Source organism: Haliotis rubra, unplaced genomic scaffold (genome assembly GCF_003918875.1).
Source record: "Haliotis rubra isolate DU_JTF1 unplaced genomic scaffold, ASM391887v1 Scf80, whole genome shotgun sequence".
Classification (NCBI taxonomy): Eukaryota; Metazoa; Mollusca; class Gastropoda; order Lepetellida; family Haliotidae; genus Haliotis; species Haliotis rubra.
In genome coordinates this window covers 1,613,826-1,626,187 of record NW_025767524.1, presented here as the reverse complement: position 1 = coordinate 1,626,187, position 12,362 = coordinate 1,613,826, and the positions used below count along the sequence as shown (strand labels likewise).

Sequence of the window (12,362 nt, the reverse complement as noted above, 5' to 3'; positions counted from 1 at the left end):
TGATATATTTCTTGGAGTTTGAAGAAGAGCTTATTCAGTCTGAAGGATCATTCATATATTCTTACACGCCCACCTACCACCACTTTCCTTGAAACGTTATATAGGAAGACGTATTAATATGTTTGCAGGTATAATGGTCCCTGTGTTGTGTTAATCCACTTTATATTTTATACAAACATCAGGCTGTATTTCTCTCAATTGATAAATTTCAGGTGGGTGTTCAGCTCCTCGACAATAGAAGATTTAGTCAAGAAGAGGTTGGATGACCGACTGCTGGCCATCAAACCTTCATTTCTAGGTGAGTAGAAGACTCCCAGCTTGTACAACGTTGTACTAGAACATGTGTTACAGAGGATGCATGCATGCATACATATAACCTACTTGGTCTACATTTGCAGTATGTAGTGAAAATGCACAGGTTTTAGTTACTTAGAGCTACAAAGCTGCATATCCAATTTCTCATGTATAATCCATTAATATCCACAGAATCCCAGGCACTTCTTTGGAAATCAAGATTTTTTCAATTCAGTCTGAAATTGAAGAGATTCAGCTAGCGCCTTCTTATTACATATATTCTTCAATAGAAGTAAGAGAATACCTGATTCTTACATCCTGCTATAGTTAGTTTGTCATTAACTAGATTAACTGAAGTAATACAAAAGAATAGGACTTACTCTTTTAGTAGCACAGTATTCACTGTATTATGCGCTCTGCTCAAATATCCTGAGACATTTCATGACAGTCCCTACCGATCTTTTTTCACAGAATGTATCTGCAAAAAAGTGGCATATAACTGCCTGGCAGCTAATAAGGAAAACCTTTACTTTCATCCATGTTTGAACTAAGTTTGTACATATTGTTCACTACCACTCAAACTCTGAAAACAGAGAATTGCGTATGGTGTCGATAAACAAACCCTTGTCTTTTTTCTGTATTCCTAGGATGCTTTTTCTGGTGAATATGGTGTTTGAAGAGACAATTTGATATGGATCTCACGGGTGTATCAAGAGCCCATTAAAATAGACCGGATCCGAAGTGATATGAATTATATAGCTACAACTTGTCACTCACTTACTTGCTACACATTTTTAGCACTTTATGTTTATTAATTCCACAGTGTAAACATGTTAATGAGAATAAACAATCAGTTCAGCACAAGTTGTCATCATGTGAACAATTTTTTTCTGTAATCACCCAAAAATGAATGCAGTACCTGTTGATAGCAGTAAACATCTTGTAGGAGATGGCTGAAGGCAGCCTCCTCAGAGATTCTCCACATCTGACACTTGCTGTTGCTGGAGGTGGCAAGACCACTTGAAGAGTTATCTCCAGATGCATGGTGGTACTGATAATAAATGTCTGTGTCACAGTGACTGGTAGAGGTGGGAGAGCAAAACATTTTTAAAATGGTCCTGGAGTTCTTTTTCAAGGGATTCATATCATTGAACATTAGAGTTAGGTTATATTTTGATATCTTAGGGATGGGTAGGGCTGGAAGAATCTTGGATAATTTTAGAGAAATGTTTTCAGAAAAATATTGTGGACAAATATATTTGTCTCAGGTTATTTCGGAAAATACAGTTGTTCATTTGACTAACTGGATGTTTTGAATAAATGTGTTTTCCCTCTTTTAGGGAAGTGAAAAATCATATTTCTTGGAGCAGTGGCCAAAACAATATTCTGTCAGCAGCAGCATCCACGTATCATGTCTTTTTTCATCAATTCTCTGACCGCCTCCGTGGTATAGTGGATAGAGTGTCTGCCCGGAGAGCGGAAGCTTGCGGTTCGATCCCTGGCAGCCTCATACCAAAAGATGTTAAAATATGGTACTTGTTGGTCCCTGCCTGGTGCTTTACATTAATAGGCATAACAAGGACTGGTCAGCTTGGAGTCAGTATAATGTGTCTGAGTGGGGTATTCATGCTTAACTGCGGCATGGTATCTCAGTAAGCTAGCACTATAAAACGGGCTTAAGTCTGGGATAGTCCAAGCAGCCACACATACACATGCATGCACATCGTCATATGAGCGAAATATTCTTAAGTACGACGTAAAACCCCATTTCACCTCACCTCACCTCATCCATTCTCTGATCATTTCTCAGTGATAAATTTTTCTTTTCTTTCCTTTCCTTTTATGGGAATTGTAGTTTGAAAAGAATTTTTTTGAGAATATCATAAAGGTCTTTATCAGATGTTGACTTTGAGCAGTGCTGTTGAACCACTGGCAGTGTTTGTACTGGCTCAACAATAAATAACATGAAGTTGACCTGTATTCATTAAGTAGATGCAAAAATTCAGTTGTCTCCAATTGTTTTGTTGACATTACTTGGTTTGTTGTTGGAAGGAAGAGTTTTATCAAGTAACTTCACAGGTCTACACCTATATTATGATAACCGATATCGTCAGTTAAAGACCCTGCAATCATATCTGCATTTCACATACAACTTAATCTCGGTTGTCAGTATTAAGGCTGCTCACTTTCAACTATGAAATATTTCTCCACTTGAATACGTCCACTGCTAAGTTAGAGATAAATATAAAGTCCACTTTAGAGGCAATGTGTTTATCATACACTTGGCAGTATGTACTACTTGTATTCAACCTATTTCGTGACAGGGTTCCAATCAATATATGTTTCTTGTTTATGGTTTTTACATATCATATATAAATAGATTCCCCCTTTTTTGTAAATGCTGATATCTTGGTATTTTATACATTAAGAAATAATTTTGTACATGTTCCTAAAGAACACATGTTCATGAATAATCATTTTTAGACGGCTCTTGATATATGTTTCGAAGTATTGTTTAGTATATTCCTCTGAACTAAAAAAATTGATCACTTGTAGCAATAAGAAATAGTTAGTCTGGAGACTACCACATTGAGGTTCCAAGACAGCTTTGATCCCATGATGTGGTGGTCTGGTTTTGTCATTTGGTGTTTCGTGTGTCATTGTACTCTGAAGGAATAGGAAGCTGCTCTTTATATAAGCTACTTGTTTGTCTCAAGCCAGAATAGAGCTGTGAAGGGTAGAAAAAATAGAACTCAAGTCACAATACCTGATCAGGACTGAGGTTCCCAATTTCAACATTTTGTCTTTCTGCCTCAGCATCATAAAAAGTACATCCAGAAACCTGTGACATCATTTTTCCATGTCAGGATTTGCGTGAGAGGAGAAGATGAGAGTTACCTCCCCTGCCTGGGTACTTGAGTCCCTGACATTGCCCTCAAGGTTATCTAAATCTGGTCCAACTGAAATACTCAAGTACCTATCAGAGCCATCTTAAGACCCAGTTATACCCCTGTGTGCCAGATTTGTAGACATAATTCCATCTTGGCATGATGTTCTTGATACTGCTTCAGCTTTAGTGTGTAGATTACAAGAACCCCTGCTCAATGTGTACTTCGAGATGATTCTTATGGAATTTACTGTTAAATGATCATGGTCAAAAGTTGAGAACTTCTACTGATGGTATATCCAAAATGATGATCGCACCTTTTCATATCAAATTAATTGTATGAACTTCCGTGATATATAGCAGTTATCAACTTAAACCCACAGGGCACTTGGCGAGTAACTTTATGCCCAAGGAGTCCCATCTTTGACGAAAGGTAACCATTAAGTATCCTGTCGCACAACTATATTCAATGACCCTCCAGATTAGAGGCAGTGAGGCTTGTGAGTACCGTAGTGACACTGTTGGGGATAGATAGAGATATTGAATAGGCTATAGAAACATGACCTGTGTAGCCGACACTATGTAGCCACAAGCAGCAAACCACACAATATGATGCCCGAGATCAGGTTTGTGTGGGTGTACAGTCTGATTTGAAAACATGGAACTTTTACAAATAACAACTTCTCTATTGGTTAAAGAAGTTGGTATTTTCATGTTTCCCAAACTCTTATGCTCATTGCTAAAATAGGGAAGTATTGATAAACATTTCAAGAGATATGAATTGTAAAGTCTGTAGATACTAGTACTGACATCAATCAGTTAATGATTTGCCTCTTTGTTCTTTAACACCACACTCAGCAATATTCCAACTATATGGTGGTGGTCTGTAATTATTGAGTCTGGACCAGACAGTCCAGTGATCAATAGCATGAGCATCGATCAATGCAACTGGGATACATTGACATATGTCAACCAAGTCAGCAAGCCTGACCCCTATAGTTGCTCCTTAAGACAAGCATGGGTTGCTGAAGACCAATTCTAACACGAATCTTAACGGGTTAATTAATGGTATACTAGTAATTTCATGGATAAACAGTTGATAACGGCAATGTCAACTCATCATTGTGATATCCCTACAAATTACAACTGTATCTTTACTACAAGAAGTTTGGCCCTCAGGAAGTTTTGAGTAGTAAGTACTGCATATGAATATAACTGGACACAGGTTGAAATGTAATGATGTGGACATATTGCCTCAAATGTATGTTTACCTTAGTTATTATTGACACTTTCCAGTGTTATTGCTTCTAATATACACATTTACAATTATTCAGTTTACATAAATGAGAAAACCTCTAGTTAGTTTCCAGTGGTTAATGTTCCACTGCAATATTCTAGCCACTTGATTGCATCCTGCAAATAATTAAGCCATATCTATGATATTGTGAGTAGCAATTAGCATGATAACGTGCAGCTGACCAGGTCCGAATCTTTATGATCCCCTTTTATAACCAGCAAGGGCTCACTGGGACGTAATATAACCTGGAGCCCCTTGAAAGTCATCATCAACCATGACAAGTTGTTAGGGATGTACAGTCATCTTTCTTTGTCTGTCTTTGTGTTATTTGGTCCTATTTTGTTGCTGGATCACAATCAGCAACATATAACTTGCCTGAAGTGTTAATTTCTGAAGGTGGATAATTTATAGGGATATTTCTCTGGAAAATGTATACAAAAATTAAAAATTATATGTATATGATCAATAAAATTGACACATTAATAAGAGTTGGTAAGTAAATCTCGCTGAACCTGTTTTAAGTTCACAATTATCATTTGAACCTTTTGTTAAAGTTAGTAGAGATCATACTGTCCCTGTCGTAAACCTCAAGGGTGTCACTTCAGGCCAATGCAGCGCTAGCAGATTTATGAGAACATTGACTCTAGTGTCAGTCTAATCTGTAGCCAACAAAAAATATAATACCAGGTTTAGTGGCCTCATACATGGCTGTTAATGTTGCATTATGTTATTCCAATGGTTAAGGTGAGGTTTGATGTCAGTGTGTGCACCATTTGCCTGTCTGGCTTCAGTCTGGCTTTCATGAACGTCTGACAGATTAGCAACATGGCCACAGGGCCACCTGTATCAGGACATAATTAGACCGAATTAATTTTGTGTTGGGCTCTAGAGCTTTCGTAGTTCAAAATAGAAAAATAACACCCCAAGCCATCTGGGTAGCATCATGTACTTGATCACATTGCCCTGCTGTCTAATCAGTTGAGTCTACTGATTCCCATCTCAATCTTACCATGCTCCTTCTGTACTGTAGGGATGACAACTATTTGCACTCATTTTCAACTAATTGCTATATTATTTTCAGACAGATTTTTGTTATTTACTTCAATGTACATTTTAAATGTAAACAACCCAGTGTGCATGCTGCGTCAATCCACATAGCTCAGCAGATTTCTGCAAGGTGTGGACACATGTTGATGCATAAACATATTTAAGTTGTAAATCCTGTCGTGATGAAGGTGGTATTTTGCTGCTTGTCGAACAGTTATATTTGGTCCCTTCCTCCAAAATGTCATTTTTAAAGATCTTTAAAATGGTTTCCATGCAATGTTTGGTAAAGACATGTTGGTTAAATAACTATATTGTTCAACGAATGATCACATAGTTAATGGAAAAGGAATGTTCAAATGTTTTGCATAGTTTATAAAGAAAATTAGGATTTATGGAATCAAGACAAGTGCTAATCACGAGTAGCAGTGACATATCTCAGCATGTCAGCAACTTGAGTTAGACTAACATCTAGTCTCTGAAGTGAACATATTTTACTGAATAAAACAGTTCCTAAATTATATACAAGAGAATAAGAAGGAGCCCAGAGACTTTCTTCATTTTCCTGAAACTGTGGTAAGGTAGACTTGCATGGGCTGCCTTGGCTATAATTGTTTCAGGGTATGTATGACAGACTGACTGACTGAGTTTGGTTTTACGCCGCTTTTAGCAATATTCCAGCAATATCAAGGCGGGGGACACCAGGGTATGTATGACAGACTGCAGCTGGAGCATACTTAGAGTAAACAATGTTATTAGTTGTTTGGTGGTTTTTGCATAGAGTAGTTGTGAAGGCATTCTCTCTTCATGCTGAATATCCAGTTAAATTCCATATTGGTATCATGTGAAGACCATTTATATTGTCCCCAGTCTTAATATTGCTGGAATATTGCTACCAGCTGCATAAACCTATACTCGAGTGGTTTGATTATAGTTGGATTATAGTCGTGCCAGATGTTTCCTTTTGGGATCTTATCATTAGTAATGGTTGCTCCGTTGAAGATGACCACCAACAAAGTTGATTAGATCATTAATTCAATGAGTGGTGTGTGATAATAGACCAAGATGGAATTCTGCCTTGGATAGTATGATGCTGGATCTCTGCCAAGCTGGTTTGTCAGAACAAATCCCACTCAAAATAGTGTGTAATGTTTGTGTCAGTTTTTGTCTGTAATATTATGATTAGATTGGTATTTTTCTGATTTTATGTATGGCATTTTCAGGCAACTAACTCGAAACACACTTCTCCAACATGACTGCATGGAGTTAACTGTAACATATAGAATATTCATGGCACCTTAGTGAACAATTAAGAAGGGTGCAATGTTGCCATAAGCTCTTAGTTTGTTCCAAGGTGGTGCTGCTACAGTTCATACTTATGTAGTGGACGACGACGACGACGATGATGATGACGACGACGATGACAACGAGTTGATGATGATGATGACTGTGATGCCATCAGCTCTGACTAGGTCCCAACATGGTGCTTTTACATTTTACAGTACATATTAATGCAGTGGATGATGGTGATGATGATGATGATGATGATGATGATGATGATGATGATGATGATGATGATGATGATGATGATGATGAAGATGACTGTGATGCCATCAGCTCTGACTAGGTCCCAACATGGTGCTGCTACAGTACATATTAATGCAGTGGATGACTAGGCTGATAAAGATGTTGCCATGAGCTTTGAGAAGGTCCCAATATGGTGCAGATACAGTGAATACTTACACAGTGAGGGATGACAATATGTCATATTCATGACATATACATGACATATTCATGACATATACATGACATATACATGCTTCCTATTGGGTGTGTTCGTACAATGACACAACTGTTGAAATAGGGTTTACACTTTCTCAGTTAAGTTCAAATTCTTGTACATTTTTGGGTTGAGTCCCAACTAGAATTCGAACCCAAGGACAGTATATTTGGCCATTTTAATCTGTGACTGAATTTGTGGAATATCAAGGCTTTTCTGTCTGATTTGTTGATAACAAACCACAGAGAAACCACCTGACTAAGACTACAGGCACTACCAGTAAGACAATGGCTACCACATGTTCCTCTGTCTTACATGGGGCTAGGGTGTATGGATTCAAGTGTAATATGTTACACCTGTGCTGGGTTAGGACCCTTGCTGATGTGGTGTAAACAATGTCGCACCTTTACAGAAATAATGTGTGCTATTCATTGATGTTGACACACAAAATGCTGTTTACAATTTGCTGTGGAATGTTAAACATGAGGTCAGTGTTGGCGAAGTGTGTCTGGTATGGAAACAAGAGGAGAAACTATTTAGTCATCAACTGTGATGCATTACTGTGTTTACCAAACTGAATGCAGATTCTGGTTTTTAAAGAATTTGCAGATCAAATTTGAATGATAACCAGTAGCATTGGGAGCAGTTCGACAATGAAAAGCAGTGATGGTGTTATATTACATCCGCGTGTTGAAACTGATGCGAAGTTGTACCCAGCATTTATATAAGTGGTAACAACAGTTGACACATACTGGCACTTAGACTAACAACTAATCTCTGAAATGAACATATTTTACTGAAAAAATTTCATAGTAAAAAAAAAATATATATATATAATGAAAAGGAGCCCTGAGACTTTCTTCATTTCCAGAAGCTGAGGAAATCTAGACTTGCCACATTTTCTAGACTTGTGTGGGCTTTCTTGGATATATTTGCTTCAGGGTCTGTACGACAGACTAACTGGCACTGAATGGCCTCAATACTGAGCATGTAATTTATATAGATGTTCTGTTACAGACCAGGTGTCTGTAGACTGACACACCTGAGATTTGGGTATAGTGTAACACCTGTAGCAGACCAGGTGTCTGTAGACTGACACACCTGAGATTAAGGTATAGTGTAACACCTGTAGCAGACCAGGTGTCTGTAGACTGACACACCTGAGATTTAGGTATAGTGTAACACCTGTAGCAGACCAGGTGTTGGTAGACTGACAATCTGAGATGAAGGTATAGTGTAACACCTGTAGCAGACCAGGTGTCTGTAGACTGACAATCTGAGATTTAGGTATAGTGTAACACCTGTAGCAGACCAGGTGTTGGTAGACTGACAACCTGAGATGAAGGTATAGCATACATACCAGAGATGGAGGCAAATTATGACACCAACAGCATGACACACCCGAGATGAAAGTAAATTTACAACCTGTTGGTGACATAGCAGATATAAGGTAATGTAGCAGACCAGTTGTCTGAAGCATGACATACAGGTGAGCCTGATAGATAATCTGCTGATGGATATCTCCAACATATCTTGTGTGTGTTGAGCTGTGAAAGTATAAGTGTGACCTACTTTCTCAAGGATAAATATTCCTGGAGGCATATGGACAAATACAGATGCCAAATGCTGATAAGATGTTATGTATGTAGTTCCATCATTTTCTAAATGATCAGTTGTCTCACAAGATACAACTTTAATGAAAACTTACCCCAAACCCATAAAGTGTAGCTAGTTTAGCATGAAATGTATATTGTCTCTTTAAAAATATTACCATTTGACCAGATTGTAGATGTTCATAATAATGTTACTCAAAGAGTGGTGTTAGTTCAAATAATGTATTATATACTACTCAACTTTTTAGGGATTATCAGAATGCTAATTCTGTTTAAATATACACTGGACATATTATGCGAATCAGTTTTGTGTATCATGGCAAAAATATCCCTGTCTTGAGTCTAGTAGTACCAGTATTTTAGTGTCACCCTGACAGGTTTAAGTGACTCTTAAATGTTTGACTCATGCTTAATGAATATGTAATTTTGATAGAAACAAGCAATTACTTCATATAACTGTAGATAAGGCCTTTTTTTTTATTACTTGGTTTCGCCGACCCGAAATGTGAAGAAAGTGGAAATGAATATTATTTTTTTTTAACATATTTTTTTTGGCCATTATATGCCGCTGACCTGATAAAAAAACAACGAAAGTGAAAAAAAAAGGAAAAATAGCAAATTATACTTTTCAAATATTCCCTGAAACAGAGTTTAACGGAGAGAATGGTAATGCCACAGGCTACTCAGCTGGCATGCTGCACCTGGCATATATGATATACTCAAGTGTGCAAATAACATCTCCATTTTCTTTTTTCTTTTCTTTTTTCTTTCCTCCCTACCGACCTAATAATTTTTTTTAAAAATCTGTAAGCCAAGTATATGAAAAAAGGCCTAAGCTTATCTTGAAATCTGTATCAAATTGGCCTACCGACTACTTCCCTGTATTAGCTTGTCATGATCAGTCAGCAGGAATAGTATATCAACAAATCCTTATTGAATTATGCAAGGTAATCCTGTTGTTACACAATCAGTTAATATAAAGTCTTCATTGTCAATTTGGACTTTGTTTGTAATCAGCTTGATTAATTCTACTAAAGTTTCATTCAATAATATCTACTTAAAATTCCACAGTCATGTGTCCCTGCTGAACTTAGAATGTTTGTTTACCACATTCCATAGGGTCTGCTTCATGATATACCGTGACATTATACACAGCATCCAGATTTATAGTACAGCTGATGCCTTGAAATGGACCTCAGTTGACAGAGAATGAATACATGTATTATAAATGACAAAATATGACTCATGAATTGTCATATTAATATAGTTTGTCAACACTGTGTTTTGGATGGAAATAGCTTGCCTGTGCAAAACCTTAAAGGTAATAAGTAAAATCGCTCCATGCGTAAAACATATTTCACAATGCACCAAAGAGCTGCCATTTAAAAATGGTTATGGTTGTAATTTTGTGGCTGTGTTGTTATTTCTTGCAGAAGAGATATGATATAGAGTTTTTACTAATGGGTAGATGAAAGCATAACCTATACATAGGCTGACCCATTTCTGCATAATCTTTATTCAGGCCTTCAAACTATGGCTTATCTTCAGTGATGTATGGTATATTTGAACTGAAAAGGAGCACCAGTTGGATGGGAAAGGCAAATCTGTTGAAAATCCAGACTTATAGCCTTGCTCCAAGGCTGTACTGAAGCTAAAGACCATGCACATATAGTAATTCTATTGTTTAAAGAGGCAAGTCTAGATAACGCAGACAGTACAAGGATGCCAGTCGGTTAGATATTAATATTTTTTAGAAATTATCATTTTAACTATTAATTATAACTTTAGAGACTTGTGCAAGTCAACCGGATTTGCTTCATTTAGGGTTATAGCATTACTGTAATGACTGCGTAGAAGGGAAATAGTATGGTGTAGGACTGCAAAATTGACAAGTTCGATGAGGGCTATGTGCTTGATGTAGTTTGAGCGGTGCTGAAAAAGACAGCCATATTCACCACTCCTGAACTAATGCTTTAACTGACAGGACACTTCCAAACATTGAGATATTGCACTTTAGCTGTTAACAGCCAGAGACCTGGTGTGCTTGCCCATCACCGTGAGATGGGACGGCCTTTAAATCGTTGTCGGTACTGAAGTGTCAGTCCCACTTTTATGACAGTGTATATAACTAGGTCTAGTCCAGCAAGTTTTTACTGTTGAGAGTCTGACATTTAAGTTGCAAATAAATGCTAAACGATATATATTTATTATCTTTACATTGTCATGTCTTTGCAATAAAACTTTTGGGTTAATTTTTCTCTGCTTTCAGTGAGAATGGCAAGATTTTAACAAAGAGGGATCTTGTGATTTTTTCTCATAATAAAAGGGTATATCTTGTGTTTTTAAAAAGTGAATTGTTTTGAACATATTCTCTGATATGCTAATTTTGAAACTATCATCACATCAAATTGTTTTGGGCTGAATAAATACTTGGCCCTAAATAGAAAAAGAGTGTTTTTTGTTGGCATTTCATTCAGTAGCCGCACCCACAAAAGATTATGAAATACTAGGTGCATACTATGTTTGATTTCGGTTAATCATGGCAGAAAGTATTTCACATCTCTGTATAAAGATGAGATTAGTAAACAAGCTCCCATACAGTACCCATGTGTGGATAAGCAAAGTGGGTCACCTCACAGTGGCAGCTTGAATGCAGGCAGTACATGCCTTTTGACTCATGGACTGTGCTTTTCGGCCCACTTACAATAGTATGCTTGTCACAGTATGAAGTTGGCCACATCATGAATTGAGGGGGCGGGGAAGGGGAGAATCACTATGGGTGCAGGTGTTTATTGATAGGTTGTACATATATGTTATAGGCTTTCCGAGGTAAAGTGATTGTACTCAGCAATGATATCAAGGCATTAAACAACTGGAAAAGTTGTAATTTTCAAATGAAAGTATCGGAGAGCTTTGATATTTGTTTGATTATGTTTGTATGTTGTTTGGAGATAGTGTTGTTATGAAACCATGGAATAAAGTTCATATTCCGATGTTTCATTAGAACTACCCTCCTTGCTTGAAGTCTAGGGTTAGATCATAAAAATTCACATGTATTTCATATGTTGTCAAATTGTCTACAGGTAAAGTTTGGGTGAGAAGATTCAGTCAGAAGCTTTTGGATAAGACCACTCATATTGTTGATCATTGACAGGAGTGTTTAGTAAAAGGTTATAAACTGGAACTAGTTGTGTGAAGTAGAATTTTTATCCTTTGTTTATGCTTCAGATAAATTGTTTCTACTGTTTGTGGAATGATTTTCCTAATTGAAGGTTTCGATCAGGTGACTTTCATCATTGTCTTTTTCTTTGTATTTAGTCTGAAGAACACGATGACTGAAATATATACTCAATGGTACTGTGTACAGTCTGTGACTTGAGCCACTAGCATAAAGACACGGCCAAGAACAGTTCTTGTGATCCATGCATAAACATAACTGTCGACTCT

At 37.1% G+C, this 12,362-nt stretch overlaps 1 protein-coding gene across 1 annotated transcript in view; it reads left to right on the top strand.

Annotated features, from left to right (window-relative positions):
* LOC124261541 (uncharacterized protein PYUK71.03c-like) overlaps positions 1 to 12,362 on the top strand; it is a 75,222-nt gene that overhangs the window by 18,400 nt on the left and 44,460 nt on the right. Inside the window, exon 2 of the mRNA XM_046695855.1 lies at positions 213 to 298. Within this exon, the coding sequence (XP_046551811.1) occupies positions 213 to 298 (86 nt within the window). The remainder of the gene's footprint in view (positions 1 to 212; positions 299 to 12,362) is intronic.